General features: G+C 37.1%; 2 protein-coding genes across 5 annotated transcripts in view; one reads left to right on the plus strand and one right to left on the minus strand.

The window, feature by feature from the left end:
* The window catches only part of foxk2b (forkhead box K2b), a 117,263-nt gene that overhangs the window by 100,518 nt on the left and 3,068 nt on the right, over positions 1-13,677 (plus strand). For all 3 annotated transcript variants that reach the window (XR_011883012.1, XR_011883013.1, XR_011883014.1), the window contains 2 exons: positions 2,342-2,443; positions 13,235-13,304. The gene's annotated coding sequence lies outside the window, so the exon portion shown is untranslated. The remainder of the gene's footprint in view (positions 1-2,341; positions 2,444-13,234; positions 13,305-13,677) is intronic.
* Positions 9,306-13,677, minus strand: part of wdr45b (WD repeat domain 45B) — a 36,824-nt gene continuing 32,452 nt past the window's right edge. For both annotated transcript variants that reach the window (XM_072242118.1, XM_072242119.1), the window contains exons 9-10: positions 13,263-13,384; positions 9,306-11,190 (exon numbers count right to left, since the gene is read on the minus strand). In XM_072242118.1, coding sequence (XP_072098219.1) covers positions 11,084-11,190; positions 13,263-13,384 — 229 coding nt within the window. In that variant the 3' untranslated portion in view covers positions 9,306-11,083. The remainder of the gene's footprint in view (positions 11,191-13,262; positions 13,385-13,677) is intronic.

The raw sequence follows: 13,677 nt of genomic DNA on the forward strand, positions 1-13,677 counted from the left end.
CCCGTAGATACCGACATTTTAAATATATCTGCCAGGACCCCTGCAATTTCAACACTAGTCTCCTTCAAGGTCTGAGGGAATACCCTGTCCGGTCCTGGGGATTTATCTACTCTGATTTGCCTCAAGATAGCAAGCATCTCCTCCTCTTCAATCTGTATAGGTTCCATGACCTCACTACTTGTTTGCCTTATTTCCATTGACTCCATGCCAGTTTCCTTAGTAAATACAGACGCAAAAAAACCATTTAAGATCTTCCCCATTTCTTTTGGTTCCATACATAGTTGACCACTCTGATCTTCAAGAGGACCAATTTTATCCCTTACTATCCTTTTAATATACCTGTAGAAGCTCTTTGGATTATCCTTCACCTTGACTGCCAAAGCAACCTCATGTCTTCTTTTAGCCCTCCTGATTTCTTTGTTTTTTTTTGCACTTTTTATACTCCTCAAGCACTTATTTGCTCCCTGTTTCCTATACATGAAATACATCTCTCTCTCTTCTTATCAGTCAGAGTTCCAATATCCCTTGAGAACCAAGGTTCCTTATTCTTATTCACTTTGCCTTTAATCCTGACAGGAACATACAAACTCTGCACTCTCAGAATTTCTCCTTTGAAGGCCTCCCACTTACCAGTAACCTCCTTGCCAGAGAACAATCTGTCCCAATCCACGCTTTTTAGATCCATTCTCATTTCTTCAAATTTGGCCTTTTTCCAGTTTAGAACCTCAACCTGAGGACCAGATCTATCTTTATCCATGATCAAGTTGAAACTAATGGTGTTATGATCACTGGAACCAAAGTGTTCCCCTACACACACTTCCGTCACCTGTCCTAACTCGTTTCCTAATAGGAGATCTAATATTGCCTCCTCTCTCGTTGGTACCTCTATATATTGATTTAGAAAACTTTCCTGAACACATTTTACAAACTCTAACCCGTCTAGACCTTTAACAGTATGGGAGTCCCAATCAATATGTGGAAAATTAAAATCCCCTATCACAACTTTGTTTCCTGCAGTTGCCTGCTCTCTCTCTCTGCAAATTTGCTCCTCCAATTCTCGCTGACTATTGGGTGGTCTATAATATAACCCCATTAATGTGGTCATACCTTTCCTGTTTCTCTGCTCCACCCATATAGCCTCAGTAGACAAGCCCTCTAATCTGTCCTGCCTGAGCACTGCTGTAACATTTTCCCTGACTAGCAATGCTACTCCCGCACCTTTCATTCCTCTGCCTCTTATCACATCTGAAACATCGGAACCCTGGAACATTAAGCTGCCAGCCCTGCCCCTCCTGTAGCCAAGTTTCACTAATGGCTATAATGTCGTAATTCCATGTGCCAATCCACGCCCTCAGCTTGTCAGCCTTCCCCACAATAGTCCTTGCATTGAAATAGACACACCTCAGAAGAAGATTATTACCACCACACACAACCCCTTCTATTTGTGACTTTGCATGAACTTTTAACATCATTTATTTTTCACCCCCACTCCATTATCTGCTCTGGCATTCTGGTTCCTATCCCCCTGCAAATCTAGTTTAAACCCTCCCTAATAGCACTAACAAGCCTCCCTGCAAGGATATAGGTCCCCTTGTAGTTCAGGTGTAACCCATCACTCTTGTACAGGCCCCACCTGCCCCAGAAGAGGTCCCAATGATCCTGAAATCTGAAACCTTGTCCCCTACACCAGTTCCTCAGCCACGTGTTCATCCACCAGAGCATCCTATTCTTACTTTCACTGGTACGTGGCACAGGTAGCAATCCTGAGATTATCGTCCTCAAGGTCCTGCTTTTTAACTTCCTACCAAGCTCTCTATACTCACTCTTCAGGACCTCCTCACTCTTCCTTCCTACGTCATTGGTACCAACTTCCATGACTTCCTCCTTTTCTGCACCATGACACTATCCCTAATTAGCAATGCCATGCCTCCACCTCTTTTGTCTCCCTCTGTTCTTTTTGTAACACCTAAAGCCTGGCACACGCAGCAGCCATTCCTGCTCCTGAGACAACCAAGTGTCTGTAATGGCCACAACATCATAGTTGCACACATTGATCCATGCTCTAAGTTCATCTGCCTTGTTTATGATTCTGTTTGCATTAAAATAGACACATCTCAAACCATCAGGCAGAGTGCATCTTTGCTCTAACATCTGCCTGTCCTTCCTCACAAACTCCCTCCAAGCTGTCTCTGCTTGTGCTCCAATGGCCCCTTCCTCTGCCTCTTCACTTCGGTTCCCCAAATCTGTGCTTCTCTATTATCATTTCGCTGTCTTGGCTTGAATACTCTTCTGTTCTCATTTTTGTTTGGTCTGTTGAAAATCATACTGTTGGATCTTACAGAGAGAGGGGCTATTTACTATGAATTCACTGAAAACAGGTGATCCTGTCCAGGTCATCAAGGGAATGGCAGCGTAAGGAAAAGGTCTCTCGACTAAAAAGAAGGTAAACTGCCCCAAAATGGAATTTAGACAAATACTTAATATTGTATAACTATATTAATAAAAGGGGCAAGGATGATGTCTAAGAACAAGATTAAAAAGTCTGCTCTGAAGGCTGATAAACACAAAGGGACGCAGCAAGGCGACGGGCCTAGCTCCCCCACGACAAACCAGGACGGAGATGAGAAGGAATCGGTGAATCTGTCTTTGATACTCAGAGATTCGCGAGTTCCGACAAGATAACAACAAACAGCTGGAAGATATTAAAGGAGAAATAGTAAAAACTAATTCGAGGATAGATGAAGCTGAAGCGAGGATTGTTGGAATTGAAGAGAAGCTACAAAACGCAGAGCAAGTGATAGCAGAAATGCTAAAACTACAAGACCAGCTCCAGTGGAAGCTAATAGACCAAGAAGGGAAAATGTGAGGATCTACGGAGTTCCCGAAGAAACTGAAAGTAAACCCAGATTGATGATTTCCTTCGTGGAGAAGCTGCTTAGAGAGAACCGTGATATACCGGACGCAAAAGACCTACAGATAGAAAGGGCTCACCATGCGTTGGCACCACAGCCTCCAGCAGGCGCCCAGCCCAGATCGATTCTGGTCAGATTTCTCAGTTACAGAACGAAGGAAGAGGTGCTTAAATGGGCATGGCAAAAGAAAGGTTTCATGTGGAGCAACTGTAAAATCAGTTTAGACCACAATTACGCACCGACAGAAGGAATATGCGGAAACACGGAGGGTCCTGAAGGAAAACAACATCAGATTCCTGATCCTGTATCCAGCTCGGCTGAGAGTCTTTTACAACGAAGGGACAAAAACTCACGCTACGGTGGAGGAGGCAACGTTGGACCTGGCGGACCAGGGACTAGAGTCGCTACTGGAGAGGATTCGCAGAAGTCGTAGCAGCCAGTGCGGCGAGGATGCTCCACACGACCCAGAGTGTCAAACTACAAGGAAAAGCTGCAAATATTCAGACGAGAATGTACAGAGAATACAGATTAATTAAGAGAAATGACTGAAAAGAGTAAATTGGACTTAAAAGGTAAAATGAAAGCTGGTAACTGAAAATAAACTAGACAGAATAACTTGAATGATAGCAATATGGTCGAGACATAAATAGGAGAAAATTCTCTATGATTATTCAAACTGCTGAGGGCCCTCTAACACAGGGTGAAGATAGAGGTTATCCCTGTGAACTGAGGCGGGTCAGTGCTCAGGCCTCACTGTGGGAAGTCGGGAAAAATTTTCAAATGTTATACGTTCGAAAATGTCTAGGGTGTGGTTATATGTTTTGGTTTACTGTTGAGAAGGGATTGCTTACTGTTTGGTTAGAAAAGGAGAGTGTTTTTTTTCTACTAGAGAAAAATGCAAATTGAATTGGTAAAAATAATTTCCTATAATGTTAATGGGGTTTTGAATCCAATTAAAAGAAATAAGATTATGTCTAAACTGAAAAAAGAGAGGGCACAAATAGCTTTCCTCCAGAAAACACATATGAGCCAATCCGAACATGGAAAATTAAAAAGAATGGGCTTTAAGCATGCATTTTATTCATCATATAAATTGAGCCACAAAAGGGGGGTAGCTACTTTAATATCAAGTACTCTTAATTATGAACATATTTCAGAGACTAAAGACAAAGATGGACAATTTGTAAAAATTACAGGAAGAATAGAAGGTACAGAAATAACATTGTTGAATGTTTATGCTCCACCAGGTTGTGAATGGTCATTTTATAGACACATTTTTGACCTAATGGTCAGTTCTCAAGGGGTAGTAATCTGTGGAGGGGATTTTAATATTAGGTTAAATCCTGCATTAGATTCTTCAAGAATAGTTACTCAGAATAAACCTCTGACTCGGAAAATGAATTTATTGTTGGAGGAGTTGGGAATTATAGATGTGTGGAGGGAATTACACCCCACTAGTAAAGATTATACACATTACTCTTTCCCTCATTCAGCCTAGACTATTTCCTTATCTTTAATACGGATAGACTCAGGATAAAAAAACTGTAATATTGCAACAATTGATCTGTCGGATCACAGCCCAGTCTCTGTCTCTAATCCTGGAAAGGAAAATGAGGAAGACACTATGGAGGTTAAATTCACATATACTCAATAACCTGAAAGTAATGGAGAGATTAAGGAGAGAAATCAAAGAATACCTAGACCTTAATGACACGGGAGAAACATCACCAGTGATCTTATGAGATACATTGAAAGCTGTACTGAGAGGAAAAATTATTTCCATCACCACTCACATGAAAAAAATCAATGCACAAAAATTAGCAGACCTTCAAGGAAAATTAAAACAAGCTGTAGATAGCAACAAAAGTAATTCTAATTTAAAACAGGAAATTAGGAAATTGCAAAGTGAAATATTTATACATTGGAAACTCAAAGAAATTTTCTTTACCTGAGACAAAAGAATTATGAAGTAGGAGGTAAATCAGCTAGATTATTAGCATATAAATTACGAAAACAACAAGCAGACAATACAATTCATAAAATAAAGAATCCAAAGACAAAGCTTGTGGAGAGTACAATAGGGAAAATTCAAGAGAGTCTTGAAACATATTATCGAGAGCTGTACTCCCAACCCCGGGCCTCCAATGAGCCCTATATAGACACTTTATTGAATGCCTATTAGAACCAGTAACTGCCAGAGAACTGAATGAGGCCATCTCGAGATTAAAGGCTGGAAAGTCTCCAGGTTCTGATGGGTTTACCTCAGAGTGGTACAAATCGCTGAAGTCACAGTTAGCCCCATTACTACTTAACACCTTTAATTGGATCTTGCAGAGAGGAGAAACTCCACCTTCCTGGAGAGAAGCGATTATTTCAGTTATTCCTAAAGAGGGTAAAGATAAACTAGAATGTGGCAATTATCGGCCAATTAGTGTTCTTAATTTAGATTACAAACTATTTACATCTATATTAGCGCGCAGATTGGAAAAGCTTTTACCTGGCCTAATCCACTTAGACCAGACTGGATTTATTCAACAAAGACAAATACAGGACAACATAAGGAGAACTCTACACATATTAGAACAGGTTAATAAGAACAAGACAGAGACAATGGTAGTAGGATTGGACGCTGAGAAAGCTTTTGATTCAGTTAGTTGGGTATTCCTATACAATGTTAGGAAGATTCGGCTTTCAAGAAAAGTTTATTAAAGTAATTCAGACTCTATATGACAGCCCTACAGCTCGAATTAAGATAAATGGGGACCTCTCTGACTCCTTTATTTTAGAGAGAGGCACTAGACAGGGATGCCCAATTTCTCTCCTTTTTGCGCTATATATTGAACCGCTTGCCCAACTAATAAGACAGAGCGAAATAGTAAAAGGTATCAAGGTGGCAGGGATTGAACAGAAAGTGGCGTTATTCGCAGATGATGTTTTGGTCTATCTGAGTGAACCAGAAAAATCATTTATAGGATTGTTTACACTGTTGGATGACTTTGGGAAAATATCAGGTTATAAAATAAATGTAAAGAAAACACAGGTTATTTTCCTAAATTATACACCATCCAAAAAACTGCAGGATACATACGCTCTTAAGTGGGAAGCTAAATCATTAAAATATTTAGGAATAACCCTGCCGAAGGATCTTTCAACACTGTCACAGGTAAATTATGGGCCATTAATCTCAGAGATAAAAGCAAATATGCATAGATGGAATCTTATCCCCTTTTTAAGTTTAAATTCAAGGATAAATACTATAAAAATGATATTCTCCCTCGGTTACTGTATTTTTTCCGGACTCTACCTGTGGAGGTGGATGATAATCAATTCAGGGAATGGGACAAATGGATTTCCTGCTTTATCTGGCAAGGAAAGAAACCTAGAATTCGATATAACACCTTACAGTTAGGGAAGGAAGGAGTAGGTATGGTTCTTCCTTGCCTGAGAAATTATTTTTATGCCTCACAGATAACTCCTCTGTTATATTGGTGTAATAGGGAATATAAGGCTAGATGGAAGGAAATTGAATTTGGATTGGTTGACAGTTTTCCTCTACAGGCCTCAATAGCTGACAAAGGATTGATGGCCCAATTGGAAAAGTTTAAAAACAGTTGGGTAAATCTTACATTAAAAGTATGGCAGAAGGTGGTTAATTCATGTGGAATCAATAACATGTTAAAACTTTTCAGATGGTGTGCATATGATACCGAATTCCTTCCCAACAGAGGAGATAAAAGATTTGAACTATGGATAAAGAAAGGTCTTACAACCTACCTCTCATTTATACATAAGAGTATTACAAAGTTTCCAATTCCTGCAGGACAAACATGGCCTAGAACACAATGACTTTCTTAGGTACCTTCAAGTACGACACTATGTTAACCAGAGTTGTAGATATACAGACCTATCAACAGTAGAATTAGAATTTTTCAAGATTCTGAATTCGGCTTGCAGTTCAAAACCTAGTAAATCAGTTTCTCGATTATATAATGCACTTTCCCATGCTAAAAATGTAAATATACTATATTAAAGAGAAGTGGGTGAAAGAAGCGGGGTTGGTACTTTCAGAGGAGGCTTGGGGGAAAATATGCAGCTTTCAGTGGTCTTTGACTAATTCTTTGATTTGGAGAGAACATTGTTGGAAAAATATTATAAGATACTTCAAGACCCCATATCAGGAAAAATATAAAGACCAAGGAGGCAAATCATTTCCATATTTTCTGGGATTGCCCTAAATTAAGTTTATATTGGAAAGGTATTCATAGAACATTAGTTAAGGTACTTAAGACCCAGATGCCTCTGAACTTTGAGACGCTCTATTTGGGGCATGTATTGTTTTTTGAACAGAAGATAGATATAAAGTTGCTGCAGGCCCTTTTAGCGGCAAGAAATCAATCACTAGAAAGTGGCTAAATCCAATATCACCTACATTAGAAGATAGGCACGAAATTATCTTGGAAATATTTAAAATGGAAAAGATGACTTACTCCCTGAGAATTCAAAAAGAAAAATTTTATCAAATCTGGAATAAATGGATTGAATATATAACCCCAAAGCATGCAGACTTTAGATGACTCTCCTAATGACTTATACTGCTCTTCTCATCAACACAGTAATATTGCTAACGTAAGCACCCCTGGTCTAAATGTTTACTGTTTTTGTTTTTTTTGGAAAATAGAGAATTAACACAAGTAAAGGAAAAGATTTGGGAAAGGGATAAAAAATGATAAAATTAAGTAAATAAGTACATAGGGTTTGGATAATTATGTTTGGGGGCAGGAGCAAGCATGAACAAATTAGGATATAAACACCTATAATGGTTGTTACATAGGCTTACATACAACATTTTGGTCCAGAAGAGATATATGGAAATTATTATTAATCCACTATTATTACTATTTTTCTTAACAACTAATATCATTACTTAGCCTAATAGATTAGAATTTCAACTGTACCTAGTTCTAGTGTCTAATTTCTTTTTGTATCATAATGTGTACTTAGGAATGTATAAATAATTATAGTTTTATACATATAGAAAAGGTTTTCCATGTGAAAAAAGTACATGATACTTGTGAATTCCTTATCCAAATAAAAATTTAAAAATTTAAAAAAAAGAAAACAGGTGATCCTACAATTTTCTACATTAACAATTATGGAGTTGGTCAGGTAATACTGCACTGGAGCAAATTTAGTGTTGTTACAGAAGGGATGAATACTTTTTCAGTTTCACAATTTGGTTTTTATTTTTTAGTAAATAATTGACAGGTTTTGAAATTTTTCTTTTGATCTGTCATGATGCAGAATGTTTTGTAGATTAGCTCCAAAAATACCTTCAATATATTTTAAATTTAGAAAATGAGACAATAAAATGTGAAAATTATGGAGGCTGAATACTGTTTCAAGGCACTATCTGCAGCACATTCAGGCACCGTACTTTATATTAAAACTTTTAAACATTTCCCTATTCATTTTAAGTACATGCTATCTAGTATTAGACTTCTCAACCTTTGGAGAAGAAAGATGCTGGTTATCTATACCTCTCAACCTTGTAAATTTCTGTCAGGTCTCCCATCAGCCTCCACTGCTTTGGAGAAACAACTGAAGTTTTTCCTTCTCTCTAAGTATATACTTTCCAGTCCAGGCAGCAATCTGGTAAACATTTTCTGCATCCTAAAGCATCCACATCCTTCCTGTTTTCAGGGTGCAATACTCCTAATTGAATCACTTATTTATGGGGACAACATCTTCCTATCTACTTTCATGATCACCTTCATCACTTCAAGCTCAAGCTAGGAAGACATGACCTGCCTCAAAATCATACTGACTGCCTTTTATTTAGGCCATATTTTTTCAAATCCTATTCCCAAGTATCTGCTCTAATACCTTCTTGCCAATTCTCCATGACTTGTGACTAGATGGGCTAAAGATCTTAGTCAAGACCCAATAGTAAAAATAATTATTTCTTGCTTCTCAATAAATGGATATATGGTTCTATAAGAGTCCCAACACTACCTCCATCTTTACTGTTTTATATTCTAAGGGCTTTGTTGAATTTTGACTTCCAAAATCTTGCATTTACATCTTTTCTTCTGGACTAAATTCACCACCTTTGTCACCCACAATACTATCCTTATATTTTTCCTTCTGACTATAACATATCAAATGTGTGCAGTTTGTCTTTAAACAACCCTACAGGTATCAGAGGTGGCAGTTCCCAACAACAGATTCTAAAGCATCTAAAATATTCAGGAAACTTAATTGGAAAAATTGTACTTGAGGCATGATGATAAAACTCATTACAATCTTTGCTTTGACTAAATCTATTCAGGTTAAAATGCATTTTGCTGTAACAGCACAAATTTAATTAGTAACAAGTATTGAAGGTGACATTGACCTTTTATTAAGGCAGTGAATAGCAAATTATACACATGATGAAATAATACATGAAAAATTTAATAAACATTTTTAGTAAAAAGTGGATGTAAGAGTTTTCATTAACAATTTTACATGCACACAGACTTATATACATTTTACTTGATTTTAATTTATAATTTCAGATTTGAAAGGTGCTTATAAAACACTGGTTAGTATTAAAGATATGTGCATTGTTAAAGTTATCCTTGAACTCATTATGCAAGTCCCATTCATTAGCTGTACAATATCAGAGAAAGAGTGGCCTTGTAAAAGCTAGAGTGAAAGATGCTAACCATATATTGACAATACTAGCTCAACAGAATTTCAAATTAATCTTCCTTGTTTATGGGAAGCATTTTCTTAAGCCCAAGGTGAATTTTTCAAAGTGTCTACATGCAGTTGTCCTATTGCAATTTTAAACTGAGGTATAATGCTGCATGTCAGATTTTAAAATAAGTTGCAGTAGTGTAACATTGCTTTAATGGTATGTCAGTTACATTTGTCTTGTCTATTAAATCAACACTCATTTCTAAATATAAACCACATCACTGTAATATATCAGTCTATATCAGTCTGGTTTAACAGCAGATTTGAAAGTTTCATTTAAGTCTGTTCTGACAGTTTCTATAGAGAACTCATCCCCAGTGATTCTTGCCTTCAAAGAGCCAACCTTCTTTCAAAAATCATATCTGGTTAAGACAAATTGCATTAATTTAACCTGGTTAGTTTTTAAATCCAAACCATATATAAAATTATATCTAAGTGAATTTTATGATTTCACAATTACAGCAATTAAATGAAAGCTGTCAGTTGTGGGGGGGGGGGGGAGAGAGAGGAGATGAAGGAAGATGACAATTTTTTGGGGGGGGAAATAATATGAACCATCTTTAACAACTCCATATTACACAGCTGTTTAATAGTTTATTCTGCAACATCTGATTGTTTTTCACATTTCAGTGTATAGAATGCTTTCTACCTAGATGCCAGATTGTTGGATAGAGACACATGTACCGGTGGAGCTTATTTCAGTCCCCATTACATCCAGACAAAAGACACATTTCCATTAAACAAACACTTCCAAAATTGATCAGAAAAGTAGAGTTTGCATTAAGGTTTTACAGCTGAATGTCTTCTGTGTTCATGTAACAAAAACGACTAAAAATTTGGCATCCAGTTCAAAGTAAACAGCAGTTTAACTTTATGGATATAATACCATACAAATCTATTCCAGTACCTCATGAAGTCAACAGTTCAGCTGTTTATTGTTGTGCATGTTCAATTTAACCATTTCACACTCAATGACTACATTCATTAGAATGAAAACTGACTAACTTTCAGGAAACTGTTTATCAAGAACACACACAACAGACAAGAAAAATTAGCAGGAACAGCATACAGTGTGGAACCTGCTTTCAAATGTCATACTGTAAACATCCAGATAAGAGTTTAAGCAGGCACAATTAGTTCTGCATTTTAATATAAAAGTCTGAAGACTTGGTAACTGCCACTGGTCACCAAATTTAGTTTCTATTGACACTAGAGGATTTTCTTTCAACCCAGAAAGATTATAGAACAGGAAAATGGCAGAAATAATATGGAAGCATCAGGATGCTGCTTGTCCAGTGGTCCATTGAGAGGTTAATTTTCCTCAGTTTAACTAATGTTTAGTCACGTAACTCTCATCTTCAGATAGCTAAAACAGCAACTCATCTGTTTTTAATTTTTGTAATTATATCCTTTACATCATATCCTTTACATCATATCTTATCATCAGTCATTTCCAGGAATTGCGCATACACATCCCGGGTGCATTCACCTTTGGTGTTGAATAAAAATTTGTAATAGCTGCCATCAGCACAAATTGCTGCAATGAAACAGAGACCAGTTTTAGTGCAGTAATGTTTTAACACTTGAAATATTTAAAATTACTTTATCCTTTCTCATTAAATAGAAAATATTCAGATGACTTAATTTCTACAAACTTTAATATGCAAACTTTGAATAGATTAGGTGTACAATGTGTACACAAGTTAGTAGTAAAGTTATACACTATTCAACAACATTGAATTTGGAAATAAGACTGAAAAAAGAAAATGAGGAAACATTATATATAATGTTTTCTCTAAGCCTTCATAATTCTAAGATTTATGATCAGCTTTTCATTTGTCACGTACATCAACAGTGGCACGTGGCAAACAAAACCAGCAAAGATCATGTTAAGCTGCCCAATGTCACAATATTCCCAGGACCAACATAGCATGCCCACAACTCACTAATATACATTCAAAACTTAAGATGGAGAATAAATAGTTGTTTGCATAATTATCCAGAGTACAGTTGATGTTTCAGGCTGAGTCTCAAGGTATAACCAAAATGTCAACTATACCCTTTTCCACAGATGCTGAGTTCCTCCAGCATATTGTGTGTGTTGCTTGGATTTCCAGCATCTGCAGATTTTCTCTTGTTCGTGAATTAATGCCATGTAGGTTAGGCCTCAATACACGGTAGATGTCTAGTATTTTCCTGAAACTAAACCCTTTTGGAAAGAAGAAAGATTTCTTCTGTTCAAAACCAAAATTTTCATTTCAGATCCTTCATGTAGAGTGGTTATCCAGATCTATTTATGCTTTATTGATGCACTTTACACAGTGGGGTAGAGGGATTGCAATAAAAGGAATTTACCTCAAGGTTGGATTTGCCTTTTTTGTGTGCTATACAATGCTGTAGTGGTGTACAACCAGAATCATGCACTGAACCAACACAATGAGGTTTCAGCTTAAGCTCTCAACTACAACTTGTGTCATGATCTTTGGGCTACATATCACTTAAAGAATTTTTCCTCATGTTAGCCACAGAATAGCTGCTGCTATGCAGACAAAAACAGGGAATTATGTGATAATCCTCAGTGTGCATAGCTGTGTCCTGATCAAGTCCTGTGCTAGTCTAAACAAGATAATAAGGCAGTGACTGCACCAGAAAGCTATAATGTGAACATAATATTTTAAAAAGTAATGTTAATGAAGTTTCAGATCTTGAGTTATGAAGATACTGAAGATAAGCAAGGCATTCTTGGCTGAATGCAGAGAAATTAAGTGACATTGAATGCATGAATACTTGAAGATAATTTATGGAGATAGCAGGAAAAACATGGAGTACATAGCTTGGGCCTTAAGTAGATAAAGAATTTTGGGGTAGATAACAAAACCGAAGTGAACAGAGCTGGAGCCAATTCTATAATGGGCATGATTTCATTTGGCAATGACCACCAGCACAAACTGATCGATAAATGGAAAATAAGAACTGGAAGAATCCCATTAATACATTCATTCACAACCATGAACAGTCAGCAGCCACACTGCACCCAAGTCTACATTTAATGTAGATCTCATTCACTTGTTAAAAGCTTGCCTACCTCAACCTTGAAAATACTCAATAGTCCACAGCTACCATCCTTGGAAACAATAGAGGGCTATGTGGGAGGGAAGGGTTAGATTTATCTTTAAGTAGCTTAAAAGATTGCCACAACATTGTGGGTCAAAAAGCTTGTACTGTTCTGTTCCATTAGCCATTTGACTCTAAAATGAGTAATTTTTTTTAAGCCTGCTTCAAAGTTCCAGAGTCTCCTAAATTGGAAATACCCTCTCAACACACACGCCATGATCCTTAAATAATAGTTCAATCAAGTGTCTTCCCATTCTTCTGAACAAGGAAGCCTGTCCAACCTTATTTAAAACAACCTGGCCATTCCAGATATTAGTTTAGTAAATGGTCTCTGACCTGCTTCCAATATATTAGCATCGCTACTTAAATAAAGAGACAAAAGACTGCATATAATAATCCAAATGTGCTATGCATAATCCTTGTACCTGTATATACAATTCTCTACATATGCATTTCAATATCTACAGGCTGTGACTAGAGGAAAATGAAGCTTACCTACAACAGCATTTGTCTCAGCACCGAAGGCACAGATACAAGGTGACCCAGAAGGAACCTGAAACTTGGAAAAGCTCCACTTAGAACTGAAGTACTTTGGAAGGAAACTTGCTGATGCCAAACTGCAAATACAGGGGGTGGGTGGGGTGTAGAAAGAGAAGAATGAAGGAAGAAATTAGTAGCGCTTTTTTTTAAATGACTATTATAATTTAAGGCACCATCTCAAAAGTTATTCAGATACAGAATTTGCAAAATGCACAACTTTCAATTTAAGTTCTCTAACAAACAGGATCCAAAATGAATCCCTCAGAACTGTAGTTGTCAAGTAAAAAGAGTAATGTTTAGTCTTCTTTCAGAATGCTTTTTCCAGTCAATATTTTTGGCAGCAAACGTCAAATTTATCCTTAAAAGGAGT

This window comes from Mobula birostris, chromosome 24, assembly GCF_030028105.1.
Source record: "Mobula birostris isolate sMobBir1 chromosome 24, sMobBir1.hap1, whole genome shotgun sequence".
Taxonomy (NCBI): Eukaryota; Metazoa; Chordata; class Chondrichthyes; order Myliobatiformes; family Myliobatidae; genus Mobula; species Mobula birostris.